Here is a 27,482-nt window from a genome sequence, read left to right on the forward strand (position 1 = left end):
ACTTACCCTGGAAGCAAAAGAGTTAATATAACCTATAAAGTATATTCGTTTTAAAGCTGCCCAATAAAAATTAGATATGAAAATAATATGTATAAAAATATTAAAATAGGTACATATAAACAGAACAGAAATAGGTACAATAATGAATTTATGCCTTATATTTGATGCCATGTTACACATAAACTCTTTAACATTGTCCATCATAATGCTTGATTATATCTCCATTAAAAATTCAAATTTAAAATATGATCAGCATCATTGCCACCTTGCTTTAATATAAAAATATAACACCCACACTCTTTCAATATATTGGGATGGCCAAAAATTTGTTCAGGTTTCTGTATGCTATAATGGAAAAATCCAAACAAACTTTTTGGCCAGCTCAATAAATAATTCTATTGCAACACCTTGGCTATACATTATTTTGATGAGCTTTCTCTGGAGAAAGCACAGTAAAATTAGTCACTGTTGATTTTTATTCTTTAGGTATTAAGCACCCATGGGAACAAATCAAAGCTTACTAAAAATAAATCAAAGTGCATGCCATTTGTGAGATTCATTAAGTTTACTTACATGCCACTTCCAGAGATGCATTTCGACTCACTGCTTCACCAAGATAGTTCCTTGCAACACACACGTAGCTGCCTTCATCAGGTTTACTTCTGCGCCCATGCACAATGCGTAAGAAGAATAAGGATCCGCTGGGCAGAAGCATCCTATGGGACCGGGGATCATCCTTGTCAGTTTCCACCCGCTCACCATCCTTGTACCACTCGATGGTGGGCGTTGGCCGGCCCTCGGCCTTACAGTTCAAAGTAGTGGGCTCTCCCTTAGAGACAATGACATCGGAGGGATGCTCCACGATCCTCGGGGGAAAGTCTTCCTGGCGAAGACGAGATCCTGCAAAACGTGACAAAATGAACACAAGCTTTAAGACTTCCTTATCCATAGCTTTTGTTTCACTTGGGTTCACACTGATGAAATTAAACTATTCAATCATTCAAAATGCACTTACTACCATTTTATTTATGCTTCAGTCTTTTGTTCTTTATGCATCTCGTAAGTCACCCCACGTTCCTTGTGGAACAAGACAATATAGCAATAAATTAATATTTCCATTTTAATGAGTTGACTTTAACATGTTCCATGAGTCATTCCAAACAAAAGTAAAAACAGCATGAAATTTTCTTTTGACACCAGTAAAAAGGAAAGGATACTAAGATGAGTCAGGCTAATTTCCTGTCCTCAAAGGGCTTACTATTTACTGAAGGAGAAAGTCAAGTGGGGAAGTACCTAGAATATACACGTACAAGCCACTTATCACGCTGGCATTGTGCTATCATAGCTAACACAATAAAAGACCGGAACATTATATACAAACAGTAACTAACTGCATTCAACAGACAAGGAAGAAGTTTAATGACATAAATTGCCCACGACTGTGAAAGAAGTAAGCAGTAGAGGCAGGATTTGACCCCAGGTATCTCTAACTGAGGAACTCAAGCTAAATCACTATGCTGAACTAAGTGTGGCATGGCAGTCCAAGAAATGCATTATAGGAGAAGATCTAGAAAAGTAATCTCAACTTTAATTAGAGCATAGTAAGAGGTTGCCCCCCCAAAACGGTAGCATTTAAATTGGATTATAAAGACAACCCACAGGATAGGAGAAAATATGTACAAATTAAGCAAGTGACAAGAGATTAATCTCCACAATATACAAACAGTTCATTTAGCTCAATATCAAAAAACAATTGTGACCCTATGGACTGAAGCCCGCCTGGCTCCTCCATCCATGGGATTTTCCAGGCAAGAAAACTGGAGTGAGTTGCCATTTCCTTCTCCAGAAAAATGGGTAGAATCCCTATATAGACATTTTTCCAAGGAAGATATACAGATGGCCAGTAAATTTTTCCAAAGAAGATATACAGATGGCCAATAAATACATGAAAAGCTGCTGAACATCACTAATTATTAGAGAAATGCAAATCAAAATTATAATGAGATATCACCTCACATCAATCAGAATGGGCATCCTCAAAATAGCTACAAATGATAAATGCTGACGTGGGTGTGGAGAAAAGGGAAACCTATTAGACAGATGGTAGGAATGTAACCTGATACAGCCACTATGGAGAAGTGTGAAAGTTCCTCCAAAACTAAAAGCAGAACGACTGTATGACCCAACAATTCCATGCCTAGACATATACCCAGAGAAAACATTATCTGTGGTGAAACAGACCACCAGCCCAGGTGGGAGGCATGAGTCAAGTGCTCGGGCCTGGTGCACTGGGAAGACCCAGAGGAATCGGGTGGAGAGGGAGGTGGGATGGGAGACCGGGATGGGGAATTCGTGTAACTCTATGGCTGATTCATATCAATGTATGACAAAACCCACTGAAAAAAAATAAAATAAACCCTTAACTCACAAAAAAAAAAAAAAAAAATACACATGCACCTCAGTGTTCATTCCAACACTATGTACAATGGCCAGGACATGGAAGCAACCTAAATGTCCACCAGCAGAGGAATGCATAAAGAAGATATGGCATATATATACAAAGGAATATTACTCAGCCGTAAAAAAGAATGAAACTGTGTCACTGGCAGAGAAGTGGATGAACCTAAAGACTGTCATACAGAGTGAAGTTAAATCAAAAAGAGAAAGACAAATATCATATATTAACATATATATATGTGGAATCTAGAAAAATTGTACAGATAATCTTATTTGAAAAGCAGAAAGAGAGACAGAGATGTACAAAACAAATCAATATCAAGAGGGAAAGGGTGTGGTTGAATTGGGAGATTGGCATTAACACAAATACATTACTATGAATAAAACAGGTTACTAACAAGAACCTACTGTATAGCATAGGGAACTCTAATCTGTGTTCTGTGGTGACCTAAATAGAAAGGAAATCCAAAAAAGAGGGGATATATGTATATGGAAACATGACTCACATTGTTGTATAGCAGAAACTGACATACCAGTGTAAAGCAACTGTACTCCAATAAAAATAAATACTAAAAATAAAAAATAAATTGGGTTGTGAAGAATGAAAATAGTATGTCAACAGAAGGAGAAAGACATGCACACTGGAGAAGCAGCATGAGCAAAAGGACAGAAAATGAGAGTACACGCATAATACATTTCGTAATCAGAGAGGACGCTAACGTGGAAGGTGAGGGTGAAAGGTGGTCATGTGGCCAAAGACAACAGGCCTTAAGATAACATGATACGGAATGTGACTTTTATTCTATATGGCTCACTGATTTCAAGGAGGCAGCGACATGACCAACTGTGTATTAGAAAGATTCTTTAATTAGGGAGGCAAAAAGACAGGTGAGAGTTACCTCAATATCCCAGAGAACAATAAAAAAGAACCTGACATTTAGAAACAACACTTAATGTAGAAAAATGGAGGAAAATATAAGGTACATCATAAAATAAACACTTGACAGAACTTGGTATTCCATATGGTAAGAAAGAGTGACAGGTACAAATATCCTTCCTTTGACTACAGTGAAAGCAGAACCATTAAAAGTTAGAAGAAATAAGAAGAGAAGGACCCATTTGCTATTTTAAGATGAAAATTTTGCATAATGTATTGTTTTGAATATTTTAATTTATAAAGTGTCAAAAGTCATTATTTGTGGAAAGTTTCTACCAGCTGCAGCACCACCAGCTGCTGCAAATAATCCTAAAGGAAATGTGAGAGAAATCTGTCTGGATATGTAATGATAATCTAGATATGAGCTTTTAAAAGTTAGCTCTTACAATTTTCAAACCAATCATCTAATATTAGCACATTTCTTCTCAATAAACCAAAGTAAGATTTACTCATCAATGTTATTCCAGTTTACTTTCAATATTAATTTGAAATTCGTATTTTAATTTAATAAAGGGAATTTAATTTGGTAGTGAATGAAACTTTCCATTTCTGAAGAGGATTAACTTTTAAAGGTTGCTGATTACCATTTGTTATCTCATCAGATTCTAGAAGGAACTTGCACAGTACAAGTACTAGGTATTTAAAGTAAGAGTAATTTACAGTGCACAGGACAAAATTAAAAAAAAAAAAAAAGAAATCTCCACACTGTTCTCCATAGCGGCTGTACTAGTTTGCATTTCTTAAAAAACTGGAAATAGAACTGCCATATGACCCAGCAATACCACTTCTGGGCATACATACCGAGGAAACCAGATCTGAAAGAGACACATGCACCCCAATGTTCATCACAGCACTGTTTATAATAGCCAGGACATGGAAGCAACCTAGATGCCCACTAGCAGACGAATGGATAAGGAAGCTGTGGTACATATACACCATGGAATATTACTCAGCCATTAAAAAGAATTCATTTGAATCAGTTCTAATGAGATGGATGAAACTGGAGCCCATTATACAGAGTGAAGTAAGCCAGAAAGATAAAGACCATTACTAACACATATATATGGAATTTAGAAAGATGGTAATGATAACCCTATATGTCTGATAGAAGACTTATGTCTAGAATATATAAAGAGCTCTTACAACTCAATAAAACTGTAAATACCAAATTTTTTAAGTGGACAAAGGATTTGAAAAGACATTCATCCCAAAAAGATATACAAAAGGCCAATGAGCACATGAAAAAATGCTCAACATTGTATGTGTCAAATGCAAATCAAAACCACAAGATATACTTCACATCCACTAGGATGGCAATAATCCAAAAAATGTAAAATGAAAAGTACTGTCAGGAATGTTGAAAAATTCAGTGTCTCATATATTGCTGGTAGGAATGCAAAATGGTTTGGCCACTTTGAAAAACTATCTGGAGTTCCTCAAAATGTTTTGGAATTAACATATGACCCAGCAATGCCACTGCCTGGCACATCAGTTCAGTTCAGTTCAGTCGCTCAGTCATGTCCGACTCTGCGACCCCATGAATCGCAGCACGCCAGGCCTCCCGTCCATCACCAACTCCCAGAGTTTACTCATACTCATGCCTATCGAGTCAGTGATGCCATCCAGCCATCTCATCCTCTGTCGTCCCCTTCTCCTCCTGCCCCCAATCCCTCCCAGCATCAGGGTCTTTTCCAATGAGTCGACTCTTCGCATGAGGTGGCCAAAGTACTGGAGTTTCAGCTTCAGCATCATACACACATAACCCAAGAGAAATGAAACCTTATATCCACACAAAAACCTTTTAATGTACTGTAACATTCATAGCAGCATTATTCATAATATTTTTTTTTAATGGAAAGAACCCAAATGTCCCTTAAGAGATGAGTGGATAAATAAATGTTACATATCCACATAATGGAATATTATTTCACAGTAAAAATGAATGAAATACTGATAAACATTATAACATAAGTGAACCCTGAAAGTATTATGCCAAGTGAAAGAAGCTAGTCACAAAATGATTCCACTTACAAAAATACCCAGAATAGTTAAATTCATAGAAACAAAAAGGTCTGTGGTTGTCTAGGGTAGGAAATAGGGACAAGAGGTGAAGGGGGACTAGAGAATCTTTGGGGAGTGATGAAAATATTCTAAAATTGATAATGGTGATGTTGGAAAGCTCCATGAAAATAATAAAAACTATCATATGCTTTAAATGAGTAAAGTATGTATGGATAGTATCCCAATAAAGTAGTTTTTAAAAAGTCATACATAAAGGCACTGTGAGAAAATTTAATACAAGGCATTGTAACAATTCAGGTTCACTCTGACCAACAGTTGGGTTATTTTCCTCATTTACAGTTTTACATTTTAAATGTAATCACCAGGTCAGCAATAACCAGTAGGGCATAAAATAAAAGTAAAAGTTCTTATAAGTCAGATAGGTGATTGACAGACATGTAAGTAGGGAGATAGATAAGTAGACAGAATTGGAAATATGCAAAAACATTGTTGTGGTTTAGTCACTCAGTTGAGACTTGATTCTTTTGCCACGCCGCGGACTGTAGCCCACCAGGCTCCCCTGTCCATGGGATTTCTCAGGCAAGCATACTGTGGGTTGCATTTCCTTCTCCAGGAGATCTTCCAAGGATATAAACCTGCATTTTCTTCATTGTCAGACTGTTTACCACTGAGCAACCAGGGAAGCCCAAGACACAGTTTCAATGTAAATTTTAAGATGTTATTAAAAAAAATAAATAAATAAAATAAAATAAAAGATGTTATTAAACATGAGGGAATTAACTTGGAACTCTCTTCAACTTAGACATAACACAACTATAGAAGTGACCTATAAGATGAATAAGCCTTAGATAGGTCTGTGAATTCTTTTGAAATTGTGCATAAAACTGGATATTTTGTGTGTGTGTGTGTGGGCAGAAGGGAGAGGTGGCTAGAGGGACAGCAGGTTTCACTAAACTTTCAGAGAGGTGTGAGGCTTTAAAATAATGAAGAATCACTAAAGTACTATGACCAAAACAACCCCATTATTTGTTTAAAATACAAAAACAAAAATAGCTGAGTTGTCAGCTAGTCACTGGGGATTAAAAACTGGACAGTAGAGGGGGCTGTTCATTACATGAAATGCTCTTAGCCTCTAAAGCTTTGGTATCCAAGGGTAGAACAGAAACACAGGATCCCCAGCCTAACCCCAGACCCAGAGCATCAGAATCTACATTTTAACAAGATTTCCTGGCAAAGCATATGTGCGTTAAAGTTTGAGAAGCACTGCTCTAAACAGTTTTAATATGGTCTTGAGCTAAGGATGATTTAACATGTTTTATCCTGTTGCTTAGGGAAAAAAAAAAGAGGAGGAACAAAGAAAAAAGAAGCAGAAGGTGAAGGAAGAAAGAGACCATGTATTATCTACAAAGCTTGAAATACTGCGATCTGATTCTCTGCAGAAAAAGCTTACTAATCTCACTCTAGAGCACCTGTTTACTAACTTCCAATAATAACTTTATTTTTTATATAGGACTATAGGACTTTTTTCTCCAGATTTCACATTAAAAAAAAAAAACTTAAACAGAGGGAAAAAACACCTTGCTCATGTCATGGGAAATATTCAGGATCTCTACTGGTCAGACAGCTAAGCACTGTGTCAGAATCGCTATCTGCAATTCTAACTTTGCTTGCAATAAACAGCAAGTCTGAACATCCTTTTAGATGTCAGTTATGAATTGTGCAACAAAATAGTCAAGTTTTAATTTGTATTCAACAGTTCTTAACATAGAAAATGAGTCACAAGTCACTATAGGTTAGTGTCCAAATGTTTATTTTTACCGTATAAACAAGCAAGCTAAACAATAGTGAAATGACTTGTCCATAACTGAATAGCTGGTAGAGGCAGAATTAGAACTCCAGGCCTTTCATCTAAAATGTAATAGGCTTTTGAAAATGCTGAAGTTTAACTGAAGCATGCACATGACAATGTGACTAACTGCAAAACCCCTTCTAAAACTCATTTTAATAAAATGAGTCAAATAAATGAGTCCAGTGGCAATATAAGGACTTCCCAGGTGGTACAGTGGTAAAGAATCCGCCTGCAAATGCAGAAAACGTGGGTTCAATGCCTGGGTTGGGAAGATCCCCTGGAGAAGGAAATGGCAACCCATTCCAGTGTTCTTGCCTGGGAAATCCCAGGGACAGAGGAGCCTGGCGGGCTACAGTCCATGGGGTTGCAAGAGTACAACACAACTGAGCGACTGAACATGAACGCAGTGGCAATACAGCCAGAGATCATCTTGTTTTTTCAGAGCGTGATTCTCAGACTATTGGCATCAAAATCACCTGGGGTATTTCTTTATAATGGAGATTCTTGGTCTCCACAGTGAGAAGAATGCACCAGGAGCTACAAGTGAAAGGGTCTGAGAAGCTGCAGTTATAGCATGCCTACTAGAAGCGCATGTACTTAGACCCAGCTAGATGCAAGCACTCCACAGAAATATCAAATTAGTAAACTGAACAAACATATATCTTTGAATAATCTTCTAAGCACCCAAATTTACATAATGGATTATTTCTGCTTCTCAGAGACTCTCAAACAATGATTTTGCAATGATTTTAGTAAAAATTTTTAGTAAAAAACAAATTTAATAGTTTATTAGCACTTTAAACTTTGAAGAATTAAAAGTAAAAAATCATTCATTCATGAATAGATTTAAAATTAATATAGTAAAAAACCACTCATTTGCAGTGAGGGCAATAGAACTATGTCTTCAGAAGTTATATATCAATTATATAATAAAATAAAGGAGGACAAAGCACTTAGAACACTTTTGATTCCACTTCTTGTATTTGAAAGTAAACTGCTTCTGCCTCCTTATTCAATTGGAATATAATATTTCTTGGCTCTAAGCTGTAATTTTCATTCATATACTCAATAGCTATATCTAGTTAAGCAACACTTTTCAAACATCTGAATTTTCCCTCCAATAACATTTCTGTGCAGTGGCTATTTTTCTTAAAAACATATATTATAATGTGTGGCAGCTGTGCCTCAGATGGTAAAGAATTCTGCAATGCAGGAGAGCCGGGTTTGATCCATTGGTTCAGAAGATGCCCTGGAGAAGGGAATGGCTACCCACTCCAGTATCCTTGCCTGGAGAATCCCACAGACAGAAGAGCTTGGTGGGCTAGATAGAATCCACAGGGTCTCAAAGAGTCAGACACGACTGAGTGACTAACATTTTTACTTACATAAAAGTATGTTTTAACAAACTATTTTTAAAAAATAGTAAAATAAGGTGACAAGATTTTTCTATGATTACTCCAGTTCTGCATGTGACCAGAGATACTTCCTGAAGGAAGAGTACTTCCTTCACCAGTTTGAGAGGTACATAGTACAACATGAAAAAGTGAAGCTTGGATGACCCATTATAAAAAAAAGGTGGTATGGTAGGATTAAAGGAATGGATTATTGACCAGCAAATATTTATGCCTTACTTTTACCAGATACAAATCAGATGACCAATGTCTCACGATTTGGTTTAGATGATTAAAAGAAATCACACATACAGATGTCGTAAGCATCCAGTGTATCTTATATTTCTCTTCTATAAACGAGTACAGATGTTCTTTCCAAAACATGACCCTTAAAATGAATCACATTGACAAGTATCTCTTTTCTGAGGTCGCTCTTATGGTAATTTTTTCTGCATGGTAAATTTTAGCTAGACCAGGCTGATCACTTTACACTAGATTTCAAAAGGATTAAAGCTGTTACTGGTTTCCATTTTACCAAAATAAACCCTATTCAGAATTTTCTCCACAGAAAGAAACATATCTCAGTACCATTACTAATGCTATCCACATTGATCAGTGAGCTAATCAAGTTTGTACTTAGAACTTCACTGTCCTTGAATTTTTCCTGATGATAAAGTTCCAGTGTACTTCACTTGTGAGAGAGGGGAAATACAAAAGGGATATAAAAAGACTCTTTTTCCTATGATGTGATAAGATGTGGTGAGAAAGCTTATGCTTGGAAAACACAAAGACTGTTTTATCCATTTGAACCTTATTAAGACTCTCTCAGGAGATGATCTAATTTGGCAATGAACTAAAGACATAAAATTCTTGTTTCTTCTGGAAGCACAGCAGTGTTTAAAAAAAAAGTTTAAACTAGAAAAGATATCAAAATTAAATTGAGACCAATAAATACTACTTATTACAAAAATTCTAAATGACTTTTAATGTCATAAAACTAAAGGGACATGGTATGAAAGGTAATTGACAAAGATCAAAGACAATTTCTTCTCAAACTCGGCAGCCTTAACCCTGAAAGTTTCAGTTGTACAGTATGGCATCTAGGATGGCCCCCATGTACCCAGTCTTCCAGGTTCAACGAGGTGACACGCTGAGCTACCAGAGACCCTCTTTGTCCCAAATCCCATTTTACAGTTGAGGAGGGAAAACCTTCAGAAACAATAATTGAAGTTTCTTTCTCCAAACCTGACACTAGAGTACTTTGCCTCAGCTGTGAGTCCACGCTTTGTATTTCTTCTCTATCACTCTTCCTTCTTCCCATATTTTGGATAAGTCTAAAATAGAAAGTCTACAATGACATATCACCTCATACCAGTGAGAATGGCCGTCATCAAAAAATCTACAAACAGGAAATACTGGAGAGGGTGTGGAAAAAAGGGAACCCTCTTGCACCGTTGGTGGAGATGTAAACTGATACAGCCACTACAGAGATCTGTATGGAGATTCCTTAAGAACGAGGAATAAAACTACCACATGACCCGTCAATCCCACTACTGGGCATCAGTTCAGTTCAGTTCAGTTCAGTTCAGTCGCTCAGTCATATCCAACTCTTTGCAACCCCATGAATCGCGGCATGCCAGGCCTCCCTGTCCATCACCAACTCCCGGAGTTTACTCAAACTCATGCCCATTGAGTTGGTGATGCCATCCAGCCATCTCATCCTCTGTCGTCCCCTTCTCCTCCTGCCCCCAATCCCTCCCAGCATCAGGGTGTTTTCCAGTGAGTCAACTCTTCATATGAGGTGGCCAAAGTATTGGAGTTTCAGCTTCAGCATCAGTCCTTCCAATGAACACCCAGGACTGATCGCCTTTAGGATGGACTGGTTGGATCTCCTTGCAATCCAAGGGACTCTCAAGAGTCTTCTCCAATACCACAGTTCAAAAGCATCAATTTTTCAGCACTCAGCTTTCTTCACAGTCCAACTCTCACATCACTACTAGGCATAAACCCTGTGAAAACGATAACTCAAAAAGACACACATACCCCAAGATCACTGCAGCACTATTTACAACAGCCAGGACATGGAAGCAACCTAGATGCCCATAGACAGATACATGGATAAAGAAGATATGATACAAAAAAAAAAAAAAAAAAGAAGATATGATACATATAAACAATGGACTATTACTTGGTCATAAAAAAGAATGAATTTGAGTCAATGGAACTGAGATGGATGAACCTAGAGCCTGTACACAGAGTGAAGTTAAGCCAGGAAAAAAAAAATAGTGCATGTTAACACATATATATGGAAATGAGAAAAATGGTACCAGTGATCCTTGTAGGGCAGGAATAGAGACACAGACAAAGAGAACAGACTTGTGGACACAGCAGGGGAAGGAGAAGATGGGATGAATGGAGAGAAGCACTGACATAGAAATTACCATATGTAAAACACATAGCTAATGGAAGTTGCTGTAGAATGGAAGCTAATGGGAGCTCAATCCAGGTGACAACCTAGAGAGGTGGGGCTGGAGTAGGGTGGGAGGGAGGTTCAAGAGAGAGGGGCTATATGTATACTCAAGGCTGATTCATGCTCTCATATGGCAGGAACCAACATAACATTGTAAAGCAGTTATCCTCCAATTAAAAATAAATTTAAAAAAAGTAGAAAAAGATACGAAAGTCTAAAATAAAGTCTCAGCCTTTCCCTGATGGTCCAGTGGCTCAGACTCCATGCTCCCAATGCAGGGGGGCCGGGTTCCATCCCTGGTCAAGGAACTAGATCCCACATTCCACAACTAAAGAGTCCATATGCCACAACTAAAACCCAGCATGGCCAAATAAATAAATAAATATTTTTTTAAAAATAAACTAAAGTCTTCAGTACTACATTTCTGTTATTGGGTTTTTTTTTTTAATTTGTTTTAGTTTGCTTCGATTTTTTTTTTTTCCCCCTTGTCATTGTGTCTTTAGGGATGTGACCTTAAGCAAGTTACCTAAATTTCTTTATGGTACCATTTATTCAGCCCAAAACGGAGGCAGCTAGAAGAGCAAACTGCGACAAGTTCATTGTTTTATGACATGATTACACTCTTTATGACTGTCACATCATAATGGACATACCCATAAGAAAAGATAATAGGTAGCAATTTAAATTTACTACCACAGAGCACATTTTTAAAGATACACACTATAGATTAATGTTCACACTTTTAATATATGTAGAGATTGGAAATGTTTGCCCGTCATAGGTGTTATGTCCACTATCAAAAAGCAATGGGTGTCAAAATGCTTTCTTAGAGCACCCTCCAAAGGTTGTCAATAATTTAAAAGCTTATGTTTAAAAAGCAGTTCATGTAACATCTGGCATTTCCTCTTAAATTTCTGTTAAATTTATTTACACTGCCAATAAATACACAGTGCTATAAATCATTTAAACCAAAGACCAACTGGCAAAGCATAGATACTTATCTTATAAGTAAATTGCCCATCAATTATTTAAAATATAAACTTAGTCAAAGATATTTAAAATTTCCTTCCTTATTCAGTGTGAATATTTGATACTTCAGGATAAGGTAACTAAGGATGACTTCATAAAACATTTTCTCTGAATTTCACAATTGTATTTCAGGGTTTTCTGTATTCTTAGAAGATATTACTGAAAATATTAGAAGTGGAACATGTATTCCCTCTCCTTCACCACCTCATGTTATTCAGTACCTTAATTACAAAGGTTTTGATTTCTTACTGTAATTTTTCATTTTCTGGCTGCCTCCATCCAGTGCACTGAGCCACTGACCTCTTTTGAGCAGGTGTGCCCAAATGACCAAAAACCAGAGGGAAGGCAGGACTAGTTTGGGTAAATCAGAAACAAAAGCAGAAAGCAATCAAAAGCAGGGGTTAAATACATGAGAATACCTATATAAAACTGAAGAGCAATTTTGAAACAACAAGTCTCTAAGTTTCCAGTAAGCTTACAGTAATGATTTCCTCCTGAGAAATAAAAAAATAATAATAACTTCCTACTTTATTAATTCATTTTCCAATAATTCAGTGAGGAGACAACATATTAACCTGGACATTCATCCAAAACTATTTCAAATCAATTTGTTACATCTTCCCATGGTTGAAGGCATTCTTTAAAGAGTGATTTGCCATCAAATCAGAGGTTTCCATGGGTTATGCAGATTTGCCTTACAGTGATAAAAACAATATTTCAGGAAGATATCTTTGAAACTTAGCTTCTTACTGTCATATTTATAATATTTTCATGTGGTTTAAAAATGCATTTGGCTTTACAAAAGATGATGCAATGAAACAATCTCCAACCTCATTACACTATTTAAAAACATTTAATTTTCTAAAGACCATCGGTATTTATTTGGTGGAGACCATGAATGGGTTTTCAGAAAAAGACATTCTACTTACAGAAACTCCTAATAGACTGATAACATTCTGGACTTCTATTCTATTTCCTAAGCACTTATATTTGGAAAATTCGGTGGCAGTAGCATTCATCTTAGCAAATGCAGAGCCAAAGGTCCCAGTGTTACTGTCACAAACACCATTCCTACCAGCATTGATATTTTACACCTGTGCAAAGCTCTGTTGAATATTTAGTTTCTGATAAATTTGCCTAAAATTCGACATAGTTTTTGCATATCTGAACTATTAAAGTTAAACTGAGATTCAATAAACATAGTTAAAATTGTAAAGTTCATTTACTTGAGAGTTTACTAAGGATTTTTTAAACAGATTAGAGAATGTTAATAACATCCAGAAATTTTCTTTAAGGAATAATGCTAAATCATTACTCCCAAAATTACAACTGTCTTAATACATAATGTCATATATATTAGCTGTGTCATCTCAAAATCATATACACAATGATTGATTTTAGACTTGTTCACTTCTAATTGCCATCTGACTACCAAAGAAGTTGGCCTAACATATGAATCTCATTGCACTATACCATTATCATTTTAAAATATGGTTCTTAAAATATGGATTACCTTATGCGGAATAGAAGTAAAATATGGAATGGAGGATGACACCTCAGATATTGGGGGCAAAATTTTGTTTGCACGTATATATGTTTAAGAAATAATAAAGCATAACTTCGACAATTAATATAGATTCTCTGTCTTTAAAAGGAGTCTAACTTGCAATTGCTCTTATCCAAAGGCACGATAGGAGTATAAAACCAGGCAAGTTTCTTACCCTCTGCACACCTTCGTTTCCTATCTATAAAACATCGCAGTACCGATCTAATTTTGTTATGAACACTACGTGAGATTTTTCAATGTGCTGAGCACACAGTAAGCACTCAGTGAATGTTCACTAACATTAATATTACTATAATGTATACCTGTTTTATTATATAACACCTATCACTATACTCACAGGAATCCTCAAAGCCAAAGACTACCATCTACAAGACAGATACAAGAGTAAGACATTTTTTACGCAATAGTAAGCCATTCAAAAAACAGCTTCAGCTTCTGCTTCTCTATTATGATTTTTCTACTACTGCCTGTTATTACTCATCAAATGAAAGTCACTCAGTCGTATCTGACTCTTTGCAACCCCATGGACTATACAATCCATGGAATTCTCCAGGCCAGAATACTGGAGTAGGTAGCCTTTCCCTTCGCCAGGGGATCTTCCCATCCCAGGGATCGAACACAGGTCTCTTGCATTACAGGCAGATTCTTTACCAGCTGAGCCATAGAGAAGCCCAAGAATGCTGGAGTAAGACGCCCAAGAATACTGGAGTGGGTAGCCTATCCCTTCTCCAGCGAATCTTCCCAAAACAGTAATCAAACTGGGGTCTCCTGCGCTGCAGGCAGATTCTTTACCAACTGAGCTATCAGGGAAGCGAAATGCAGAGTAATTTGACCACACAAGGCCAAAGGTCAATCAAATCAAAGGTCATGCTGAATAATATACCTTACCTACATTTCCCTGAAGCCTATGCGTTTTCAACAACTCTGCACCTTAGATTTGTCACATGCTCTATCAAGCTCCAAAGATGAAAATATTAGGTGCTCAATCAATATTTTATATAAATGCATGACTCTATCACTTTAGCCATTCTATCAGTGGAGCTATAGCTAGCTAGAATTGATAGAAAAACTCCATAACAACTAAAGATAGCTTCTACTGTGTTTCATGACAAATTGGATGGGGGTACTTTAGTTCAGGTAGCACTGTCTAGGCATGCTGAAGAAATTACCTGTAAATTATATTCATTGCAACTTAATCAAGTATCAATATTTAACAATTCTTTATGTCTCCCTATTTTATTGAAACAGGTTATACCAATACTGATAACTCTTCTTTATGTTAATCTTGAAACCATTATGTGATCATTACATGGAAAGACTCTATCTTTTGGCTATTTTTCCATTATAAATTTAATAAGAAATAGGACTATCAAAAGAATGTCTTGAGGAAACAACACATGATCTAAATTAAATGACAGAGTATTATCAGAACACTATCTTGAAATTAACGTTTGCCTACTTTAAGGGCTTCCCTGGTGGCTCAAATGGTAAAGAATCTGCCTGCAATGTGGGAGACCTGGGTTCAGTCCCTAGGTTGGGAAGATCCCCTGGAGAAGGGAACGGCTGCCCACTTCAGTATTCTGGCCCCCAAAATTCCATGGACTGTAAAGTCCATGGGGTTGCAAACCGTTGCAGAATCGTACACAACTGAGCGACTTTCACACACACACTTAGTTTAAAGCAGTGGTGATAACAAAACCACTTTTCCCCATTTAAAGGAACATATTTCTTCCTTGAAGTCTCTAGATTACAGTTTTCATGACATTGTGTATCCTTAAAATAAGGGCAAGGCCTCTTGCAATTAAAAAGGAAAAAAAAAAAAAGTCAAAGTTTAAAGATTGTTTCTTGCATAGTGGGAACAGCCATGTTGTATTTAGTTTTTCTTACTGCCACACAATGGCATGTTGGAATTTTTCTTTCTGAAGCCAGTGCCTTGAAGAGTTAAAGAGGTGTGCAAAGGCATCTGAATATAACTTATACTCATCGCTTTGTCTCTGATGATCAAGCTCAGAGTGAATGAGCTTTCATAGTTCACCAAACTGAATGGAAGTGTCAGCATCCCATTTCTTTGGAGGTATTTGCAGGAGAGGCATCTAAATCCATTTCTGAAGTGTTTACTCCACTAAAAATACCTTGGACAAGATTTTGATCCAGAATAGGTTGAAAAAGAGGCCATGCTTAATCAGTTGCAAATAGCTCTTAGGCTTAGAATTAAATCTGTTTTCAAATCATTAGCATACTCTCAAAAAATTTCAGAGTTGGCATTTTGTCCCTCACTTTATGCAAAGCATTAAAGTAACAACAAAAAAAAAAATGTAAACCTAAATTAGTCCCTCTTTAAGAAAAAAATAGTTTGATTTAGTAAATCATAATAATTTGATATGACTTCTCTTTGTAAGGCATACAAATGGTTAAATTTAGATTGAAAATGAGAGGAGTTTTCGCCTAGCTGATAAAGAATACGAGTTACTTTAATTATGAGGATACTTTTCATTTAGGAATCTACTTTCTCTTAATTTTTGTCTATTTATGCTATCTGTTGATGCCTTTTTAAAAGTGAGTTATTTAATAAAACTCTAAATTTCCTTTCAAGGGGTATCTTTTGTTTCAGAGCCAAAGGATCACCAGATAACATCATTGCTGCAACAGAAATACTGAGTGTGGTTTGCATTCAAAGAGTTTGTATGCACAGAGAAAAATGAGCTTGTTTTTTGCTGAATGGAGAAAACCAGCAAATGGGAGTGCTGTAAATGTTTTAAAAAGATCCTTTTCTACTTGAATTATGTTCCGCAAAAATACATCAGAGACTCAGTTCCTGGGGTCTCTCAAAAAACGTCTGCAGCTCCTAGAAAACTTATGAAAAATGTTATTTTCCACTCAGTTCATTTACTTTGAAGCCTTATCAGATGAGGGATCAAATGAAACTGATCATCTCCAGGTTCTCCCAGGTTATTACCATGAGGACATGGAATTAACCTCCATCCACCCACTCTCAAAATGCAATGCTTTCTTGTCACAGGGTAAAAGGAGTGGAACACAAAGAATTATTCTTGGTTATGGGGAAGGGAAAGAAAATGATGACAGGTAGAGGAATAAGAAAGTATAGAGTTATAGTAATTGTGAAAGACAAGAATAACAACAGTTTAGATAACGTGGTTATTTTTCTCTAATGTAGGAAGTTGGTTGTACAGTCAGGTACTCAATACATCACACGCGGACAAGTTGGGTTTATAAACAAGAAGCAACTGAAAATCTGGAAGAAAATGAAAGGTGTGTGCATTTTAAAAAGAGTATAATGATGTTTCCTTAATATTCAATGTAGGTATGCTACTTTCAAAAGAGGCAATAATAAGCATATTGGGGTCCTTTTTTGTAAAAGATGGACAAACTGCTGCTGACATTTAAAAAAAGAACTCTGTCACTGGTTACATTTTTACAAATGTCTATCAATACAGAGAAAAATGATCTTTGACTTATATGTAAACAATCACACTAGAAATCTGAATTAAGTCAAATCACTTCTGTCTCAATCATTAAGGCTTCCTAAGGTGCTGTAGTGCTCAGCCGTCTTTATAGTCCAACTCTCACATTCTTACATGTGAGATGCTGTGATGCAGATTTGATGCTTTTAAATTGTGGTGCTGGAGAAGACTCCTGAGAATCCCTTGGAATGCAAGGAGAACATACCCGTTCATCCTAAAGGAAAACAACCCTGACTATTCATCCGAAGGACTGGTGCTGAAATTGAGGCTCCAATACTTTGGCCACCTGCTGCAAAGAGACAACTCATTGGAAAAGACCCTGATGCTGGGAAAGATTGAAGGCGGAGGAGAAGGGGATGACAGAGGAAGAGACGGTTGGACGGCATCACCAACTCAATGGACATGGGTCTGAGCAAACTCCGGGAGATGGTGAAAGACAGGGGAGCCTGGCCTGCTGCAGTCCATGGGGTAGCAGAGTGAGCTACGACTTAGCGGCTGAACAACAATAAAGGTGCTGCGGACCTGGCTCTTGTCTCCAGTGCTTTCTATGGGAAACTCATTCCCTCTCATAGCCTCAGGTTTCTATGGCAACAAGAACCGAATCTCTAGTTCAGTATCTCCAGGTAAGGAAAGCTCTAGGCTTGGTTCAGGGGCCTGCTTTAATGTTCATTCATAACCTCACACTCCGCAGCTCTCAAACTGGACCCTTAGCCTGTCTCCTGTCACACACCTCATCCCTCTCTCCTTCACCACATAATCCCATCTTTTTTCAGGTCCCTAATACTAAAAATCTTAGTTTCAGGATTTAACCCCTCAATTTCTTTCATATCCACTTAGGCACAGATTCCTGGGAATTCTTCATTCTTTTCTCTCACTTTATGTCTGCTGCTCACCCCTGTCCCTCTCCAGACTCTATTTCACACCACTAGTATTCCAAAAGCCTTATAATTTCTCAGTTCTTCCAAGCATTTTCCCATGCTTCTGCATCATCACTCGTTACCTAGGAAAATATATTTGGATTTTAGAGAGCTAGATATAACTTTCCTTTACACAAACAAAGAAGTAGGTTAGCCAAGTAAATTTTCTCAAACTTTCACAGAGTGCTCTAAATTCTTCTCACTCCCTTGGCCAGTAGAAATCCATTTATTCAGCCAGCTGAGTTACAAATTGCACTTTTCTAAGTCCAACTTATGCAGACAGGATTAAGCAAATTGCCTTGTGAGTTTTATGATGAAGCACAAAATTCTGAACCATCACGCCAAGGCTGGGCATTTATTTGGACACCATCTACTCACGCCGCTGCAATGTCTTGGCAACAGTGATTTATAGTCAGAGGTGCCAGAACATCACTTACTGAATTAAAACTTGGCTGTGTCTCTCCATTTTCTGAGTTCACTGCAAATTTGAAAAAAAATATATTGACTGCAGGGTAAAAAATAAGGTGCAAAACCCTTACTTATCGAGGTAGCTTATACCTGATAAAAGCATCTAAACTGCCCACATGAAATCAGCCCTATGGGACATCTTCCTCACAGGAATCCTGAAATGATGATGTAGGCACTGATAGGCTGATTTTTTTTTTTCTATTTTACTCATGAGTATCTTTAAATATAAAATAATGAAATACCACCTAGTGACTAAGGGACTTAATTTAATTTCTAAGCATTCTCTGTGAGATAATTAGCAAAAACTAAGAAAAAAAAAGAGTAGAGTAGCTTCAATGTAGTTAATAGGCCTTCATCAACCTCAATATTTATGTCTACTAAGTGGAATTTGAACTCAAATGGATAGAAACAATGAAACACAATTCACAGTAAAAATACACCCACTGTGTAAAGTCTATCAACAATCAGGAAATAAGGAGGTTGTATATCTGTTGTCATTAGTTTACAACCAGGCGATTTCTGTAATTATCCTCACTGGCTCAACAAGGTATTAAACACCCAATAATCAGTTAAGGAAACAAAGGCATGAATAAGACTACAATGTCTGACTTTGCTTGGCTCAATGAGCACCACCTTGATGTACTGATGGTGCTTAATGAAGACAATCGCCACCAATTAGACAATTTATAATTAGGTTGAAAACTGAAGTGTCAAAACCAGAACAAGGGACTGACCCGTGGATACTAAATTATTTTTAGGTGGCATTTAATCACTCTTACAACAAAAGATAGATTTGGGGGGGTTGTTCTTTTACTACAATGAGAAACTCTGCTTCACATTGTACATCTTGCTAGCTTACATGCTAGCCTTTTTTCATCCCTCAAAATTTTGCTGGAATCTAGCTTGATACACTCTTTCATATGACTAAAGTGTATTGATGAATATATTATACAATTAGGAAGATGGGCCACAAATAGTATTTACACATAGGACCTAAGCAGATAGTGCAAAGACTCTGGATTTAGACAGACCTCTGGTTTAGTTTTAGCTCCTAGGGAGCAGATTATTTCTTAGTAGAAGATAGGAGAATCACCTTACTTAGCCAATATTTATAGTGACTAAGAAAGCTATCTTAGTATCTGGGTCCAATATGGACTGAGGCAAAGTCCCAGGTCAGCCTGGGTGAGGAGTGGCCAGGCTGATATATTATATTAATATATCATATAAATAGGAAATACATAGGAGATATATATCATGCATGCATGCGTGCATGCTCAGCGTTTCAGTCATATTCAACACTTTGTGACCCTATGGACTGTAAGCCAGCCGGGCTCCTCTGTCCGGAGGATTCTCCAGGCAAGAATACTGAAGTGGGTTGCCATGCCCTCCTCCAGGGGATCTTCCTGACCCAAGGATTGAACCTGGGTCTTCTGCATTGCAGGTGGACTCCTAATCACTGAGCCGCCAGGGAAGCCCATATATACCATATACATATGATATTTCTATACATACACACATATATCCATGTGTATGTCGTATTCCTACACTAAGAACACTGCCTGAAGATCATTGCACACAGAATTTTCTTTAAAATGTCAAAAATTTCAAATGCTTAACACACTTTTGCATAAGCCACTACCTTCCCCCATGTAAAAATAGAAATTCTTCATGTTTGAGCACTGGCAGACAGCCCACATTTCCCGTACTATGATTATTTCTGAATGACTTGGCACAACCTTTAATGATAGGCTGCTTGCATCACAGGATTTGATGTTCCATTTTTGCCCTTCTCATTGCTTTAGTCTCTAGAAGTTGTAGCTGCCTGATTATTATGAATACACAGGGGCATTTCTGCATGGTTGTCCTTAGAGTCCACACCCTTGGGCTGCCTGAGAGGTGAGATCACCTTCAGATCTCCACTGGCTCTGTTCCCTTGGACAGGATCCAAGTCTGAACTGCCTTATGCTGAGTTTCATTGCTATGGCCAATGGTATAATAATGAGGTTCCCATGTCAGTACACCTTGGATTTAAAAGGGTCATATTTCCAATATAAGAAAAGGCATTTAAAATGATGTTTCTTTTCATTTCATTTCATTCAGCTTTTCTCTTTTGATCAGGTCCAAATACAGTACACCAAAATGTACAACAATGTCAATAACTTGAAATTTCCCATAAACGAGCACATAGACATCACACACACACATACACACAAAAACACACATATGTGGGTAATAAACGCAGCCACAGAATTATGGGAACAAGATTTTTCTCATTCTTCCCTTCAAGAAGGAATCTGCCACTCAACATTAAGGTCAAATATTTGAGTCATTGAAAAAAAAAAACAAATAACTCCAATGAATGTCTTATAAAAACAGAATAAAAAATATATATAATGTTATTATCAAATTAATATAGTCACTCATTTTTAGTGGAACCACACCTAGTCATTAATGCAGAACTTCATATAACTATGTATTTATGAACAGAGATATATGAGCAAAGATTTTCAAGCTTACTGCATTCCTGCCAAAGGCAGTTAGCTGTATGCATGAGGAAAAGGACACAGGTCTACCCTCAGAGTCAACTGTAGCTAGCTCAGCTGAGAGAGCTTTCCAATTCTTGGCAAAATAACAAATTCTCAAGCAGAGAGGGGACAGGCGTGAGATTTTTTCTTCTGTAAGTAACTTAATGAATGAAGTACTAATTAACATTATGGCATTGATAAATGGAGAGAGAGATTAGGGATGTACTCGATATTCAGACCTTCGCAGATGGACTGTCAAAGCCACATTAATTCCTATCTCATTGGAGCATCTGCTTCTCCCATAATCCACTGCCCCTTGGTACGAACAACACAAACTGTTGTGACTCAATTCGATTTATATCAATCTAATTTCTTTTAATCCAATTTGTATTCCAATCTACTACCTTCTAATCACTTAAATCTTCAGCCTCCATCTGGTAAATTTTCTCTCAAAATTAACCGAGCAGATGCCTCTGTGATTGTCTTCCACAGTCAAGCTAATCAGACCCTCGCAGTGGCCTATAGAATCTGCTGAATAGGTACGTGACTTACGCTGTTGCCCTTCCAGTTATGAACTCTGTGAGGTAGGAAGACCATTTGATGTGTCATTAATTGGTTCATTTGCATAACACTGCTTGGGAAGAAGCGCTGAACACAAAAGCCAAGAGAATCAAACTCCAGGAAGTGAGCAAAACATGCTTATTTCTCAAATATGCTTTACAACTCAATATGTCTTCTGTTTAGTTTCACAAACATAGGGGAGGATGTGATTTAACACCGCACGGTCTAAAAAGCTACCTACCGTCTGCAGGGTATGGGATGAGGAGTTTTGTCTCATCATCACAAAGTCATACTGAGACCTAACTCTGGTTGACAAACATGTTCTTAAAATAAGCTTCTGAAATTTGGAACTACGCACTAATTTATTCACTGGAGCATATGTGATATAAACAACACAGCCCCTGGCTACCATTGACTTTAACTCCCAAGGAAGTTCCACTGTTGATTCATAATTAATGCCACAAATTAAACATTCCCTATGAGGAAATTGGACAGTACTACCTGTAGAATAAATATCATTCTGGAAATACAGTAATTAACAAAAATGTAAATAAATAAAAGGACCCAAGACATAAGGGCAAACACTATACTGAAACATCTTGAAGTGGAACTTATTATCATAGATGACTTGGTTTCTTTAATTTATACTTACACAACCAGCATGTCTTAATAATATTTTAAAATATGTTTTCAAGTATTTCAAATTTCAAGATACTATTAATAGAAATACTAAAGTGTTCAATGTACCCACATAAGGATTTAGCCTCAGGAAGACCTGCTGCTGGAAAAACTTGAAAAATTAGCCTGGAAAATCATTAAATCTAAAACATAATTTCTGAGTGAAAAATTCTATTTTTTAAGAATTCTTAATAAATCAGTCTTGTTCACATTAATTATGAAACAGAAAAACATGAAAATACCTTCATTAAGCATAATATAAAGCATAAATAGTTGGATTATACAATGAATGCAGAATCTATTTCTACAATTCTAATAAGAGCAAGATATAACAGGCAAGGCTTCTAAGTGGTTGGGTCACTGAGTGTTCAAAATGACCAGAGAAACCCAGTTGGAGAAATCAGAGGGTACAGGACTGGATCTTCTGGGAAAGCGGCAGGACTGTTGAAATGGGGGCACAAAGAGAGACACTGATCCATCCTACGATCTCAGCATGAAGACAGTAGGTGATATATAACAGTGAATAAAATGGGCACTTCTGGACCCCACTCAATCTCAGATTCGCTGCTCTAAGCCTCAGGGTTTCATCTGCAAAATGGACTGAAATGTATGTTGGCTTTTACACATTGTGGTGAGGATGAAATGAGATCGATTCATGTAACGGACAATTTTTGAATTCTAAGACACCATATAAATAAATGTAAGATCCCAGAGCAAGGCCATTTAATAACATGGACTCTGGACTCAAATTTGAGATGCAGACTTAGACTTTAGGTTCTTCAATGAAAAACAGTGATGATAATCTCTCCTACCTCATGTCATGAGAAAAGATGAATTAATATATGTAACATGTCTAGAAGAGCAGCTAGAAAAAGTACCTCGTGAAAACATAAATAGCAGCTAAAGGATAAAAGCTAACAAATCTGTCTGTGCATCACAATTTCTCAAATGAATCTAGAGGTGCATTAACAGTTCAGTACCTAAACAATAGTGTCTATTTTCTCCATTGCATTCTTCTTTTCAATAATAGAGGCAAACTCAGTTGTAAGAATATAACTATTTCAAGTGCTGCAGCGAGGTCTATCTATAGCACAGAAAGACTGAAGGCAGGATGTGTCCATGGATGGCATCAGTGACTCAATGGACATGAGTTTGAGCAAATTCCAGGAGACGATGAAGGACAGGGGAACCTGGCTTGCTGCAGTCCAGGGGGTCACAGAGTCAGACACAACTGAGGGACTAAACAACAATACAGTGGGAAGAAAATATGGTTGTTATTATTATACTTTTAATTGACCTCCTTATGAAAACGGTAAGCTCAGTGGTATCAGTAATTTTATTAATTACTGAAACAAATACGTACTGTGTACTATGTGCTAGGCATTGTGCTAGAAGGGAGTACCACCCTCAGGAAGTTCAGAGTCTTGGGCCCTGGCAATTTAATTAAACCCTTTTTCCCCTCTGGGCAGTCAAATATTGGGAGCGGACATGTCATATGCTTCCTTGAATGCTGATGCTCATATAACTGACTCAAAATTGTAAAAGTAATAACCAAAAACCAACTTTCATTATCCTGGCCTCAAAAAGAAAGTAAAGATAAAAATGGGTAGGGACTCCAGAACATCCAGGGAATGATTCTATACTTGGCTGAACCACCTGTATATTCAAAGAGTACCTCTGGTAAGGCGAAGAATAGCCTATGATGGATAATAATAACAACAATGAAGTGAAGTGAAGTTGCTCAGTCATGTCTGACTCTTTGCGACCTCATGGACTGTAGCCTACCTGGCTCTTCCATCCATAGGATTTTCCAGGCAAAAGTACTGGAGTGGGTTGCCATTTCCTTCTCCAGGGGATGTTCCCAACCCAGGGATTGAACCCAGGTCTTCAATGTTGCAGGCAGACACTTTACCATTGGGGTTGGCTGTGGCCATGTGGAAGCTTTGGTGGCTGGCGGTCAGCTGCGGGGGCACAGGTCCCAGGTCTCGGACTGGACAGACCCCTGGAGGTTGCACTGCTGGAGGGACAGGCGGTGGGAGTGGCAGCATCATGACCACCATCATGGGATTATAAGGGAGGTATTATTACTAATTTATTATATATACATATATAATCCCATGGACAGAGGAGCCTGGCAGTTTACACACAGTCCATGAGGTCGCAAAACAGATGAAATAAACAAAATTGACAAATCATTAGCAAGACTCATTAAGAAACAAAGAGAGAAGAACCAAATTAACAAAATTAGAAATGAAAATGGAGAGATCACAACAGACAACACTGAAATACAAAGGATCATAAGAGACTACTACCAGCAGCTCTATGCCAATAAAATGGACAACTTCGAAGAAATGGACAAATTCTTAGAAAAGTATAACTTTCCAAAACTGAACCAGGAAGAAATAGATCTTAACAGAGCCATCACAAGCAAGGAAATCGAAACTGTAATCAGAAATCTTCCAGCAAACAAAAGCCCAGGACCAGATGGCTTCACAGCTGAATTCTACCAAAAATTCAGAGAAGAGCTAACACCTATCTTATTCAAACTCTTCCAGAAAATTGCAGAAGGAGGTAAACTTCCAAACTCATTCTATGAGGACACCATCACCCTAATTCCAAAACCAGACAAAGATGTCACAAAAAAAGAAAACGACAGGCCAATATCACTGATGAACATAGATGCAAAAATACTTAACAAAATTCTAGCAAACAGAATCCAACAGCATATTTAAAAAATCATACACCATGACCAAGTGGGCTTTATCCCAGGAATGTAAGGATTCTTTAATACCCGAAAGTCAATTGATGTAATACACCACATTAACAAAGTGAAAGATAAAAACCATATGATTATCTCAATAGATGCAGACAAAGCCTTTGACAAAATTCAACACCCATTTATGATTAAAACTCTCCAGAAAGCAGGAATAGAAGGAACATACCTCAACATAATAAAAGCTATATATGACAAACCCACAGCAAGCATCACCCTCAATGGTGAAAAATTGAAAGCATTTCCCCTGAAATCAGGAACAAGACAAGGATGCCCACTCTCACCACTACTATTCAACATACTTTTGGAAGTTTTGGCCACAGCAATCAGAGCAGAAAAAGAAGTAAAAGGAATTCAGATAGGAAAAGAAGAAGTGAAACTCTCACTGTTTGCAGATGACATGATCCTCTACATAGAAAAACCTAAAGACTCTTCCAGAAAATTACTAGAGCTAATCAATGAATATAGTAAGGTTGCACGATATAAAATTAACACAGAGAAATTCCTTGCATTCCTATACACGAACAATGAGAAAACAGAAAGAGAAATTAAGGAAACAATACCATTCACCACTGCAACAAAAAGAATAAGATACTTAGGAGTATATCTACCTAAAGAAACAAAAGACCTATACAAAGAAAACTATAAAACACTGATGAAAGAAATCAGAGGACACAAACAGATGGAGAAATATACCGTGTTCATGATTGGAAGAATCAATATTGTCAAAATGGCTATACTACCCAAAGCAATCTATAGATTCAATGCAATCCCTATCAAGCTACCAACGGTATTTTTCACAGAACTAGAACAAACAATTTCACAATTTGTATGGAAATACAAGAAAACTCGAATAGCCAAAGTAATATTGAGAAAGAAGAATGGAACTGGAGGAATCAACCTGCCTGACTTCAGACTCTACTACAAAGCCACAGTCATCAAGACAGTATGGTACTGGCACAAAGACAGAAATATAGATCAATGGAACAGAATAGAAAGCCCAGAGATAAATCCACGAACCTATGGACACCTTATCTTCGACAAAGGAGGCAAGGATATACAATGGAAAAAAGACAACCTCTTTAACAAGTGGTGCTGGGAAAACTGGTCAACCACTTGTAAAAGAATGAAACTGGAACACTTTCTAACACCATACACAAAAATAAACTCAAAATGGATTAAAGATCTAAATGTAAGACTAGAAATTATAAAACTCCTAGAGGAGAACATAGGCAAAAAACTCTCTGACATGAATCACAGCAGGATCCTCTATGACCCACCTCCCAGAATATTGGAAATAAAAGCAAAAATAAACAAATGGGGCCTAATGAAACTTAAAAGCTTTTGCACAAAAAAGGAAACTATAAGCAAGGTGAAAAGACAACCCTCAGATTGGGAGAAAATAATAGCAAATGAAGCAACAGACAAAGGATTAATCTCAAAAATATACAAGCAACTCCTGAAGCTCAATTCCAGAAAAATAAATGACCCAATCAAAAAATGGGCCAAAGAACTAAACAGACATTTCTCCAGAGAAGACATACAGATGGCTAACAAACACATGAAAAGATGCTCAACATCACTCATTATCAGAGAAATGCAAATCAAAACCACAATGAGGTACCATTACACGCCAGTCAGGATGGCTGCTATCCAAAAGTCTACAAGCAATAAATGCTGGAGAGGGTGTGGAGAAAAGGGAATCCTCTTACACTGTTGGTGGGAATGCAAACTAGTACAGCCACTATGGAAAGCAGTGTGGAGATTTCTTAAAAAACTGGAAATAGAACTGCCATATGACCCAGCAATACCACTTCTGAGCATACACACCGAGGAAACCAGATCTGAAAGAGACACATGCACCCCAGTGTTCATCGCAGCACTGGTTATAATAGCCAGGACATGGAAGCAACCGAGATGCCCATCAGCAGAGGAATGGATAAGGAAGCTGTGGTACATATACACCATGGAATATTACTCAGCCGTTAAAAAGAATTCATTTGAATCAGTTCTAATGAGATGCATGAAACTGGAACCCATTATACAGAGTGAAGTAAGCCAGAAAGATAAAGAACATTACAGTATACTAACACATATATATGGAATTTAGAAAGATGGTAATGATAATCCTATACGCAAAACAGAAAAAGAGACACAGATGTACAGAACAGACTTTTGGACTCTGTGGGAGAAGGCAAGGGTGGGACGTTTCGAGAGAACAGCATGTATATTATCTATAGTGAACAGATCACCAGTCCAAGTGGGATGCATGAGATAAGTGCTTGGGCCTGGTGCACTGGGAAGACCCAGAAGAATCGGGTGGAGAGGGAGGTGGGAGGGGGGATCGGGATGGGGA

At 37.4% G+C, this 27,482-nt stretch overlaps 1 protein-coding gene across 7 annotated transcripts in view; it reads right to left on the reverse strand.

Moving 5' to 3' along the window:
* ROBO2 (roundabout guidance receptor 2) overlaps positions 1–27,482 on the reverse strand; it is a 655,957-nt gene that overhangs the window by 587,205 nt on the left and 41,270 nt on the right. For all 7 annotated transcript variants that reach the window (XM_065913481.1, XM_065913477.1, XM_065913480.1 and 4 more), the window contains exon 2: positions 574–900. In XM_065913481.1, the coding sequence (XP_065769553.1) occupies positions 574–900 (327 nt within the window). The remainder of the gene's footprint in view (positions 1–573; positions 901–27,482) is intronic.

Source organism: Muntiacus reevesi, chromosome 21 (genome assembly GCF_963930625.1).
Source record: "Muntiacus reevesi chromosome 21, mMunRee1.1, whole genome shotgun sequence".
Classification (NCBI taxonomy): Eukaryota; Metazoa; Chordata; class Mammalia; order Artiodactyla; family Cervidae; genus Muntiacus; species Muntiacus reevesi.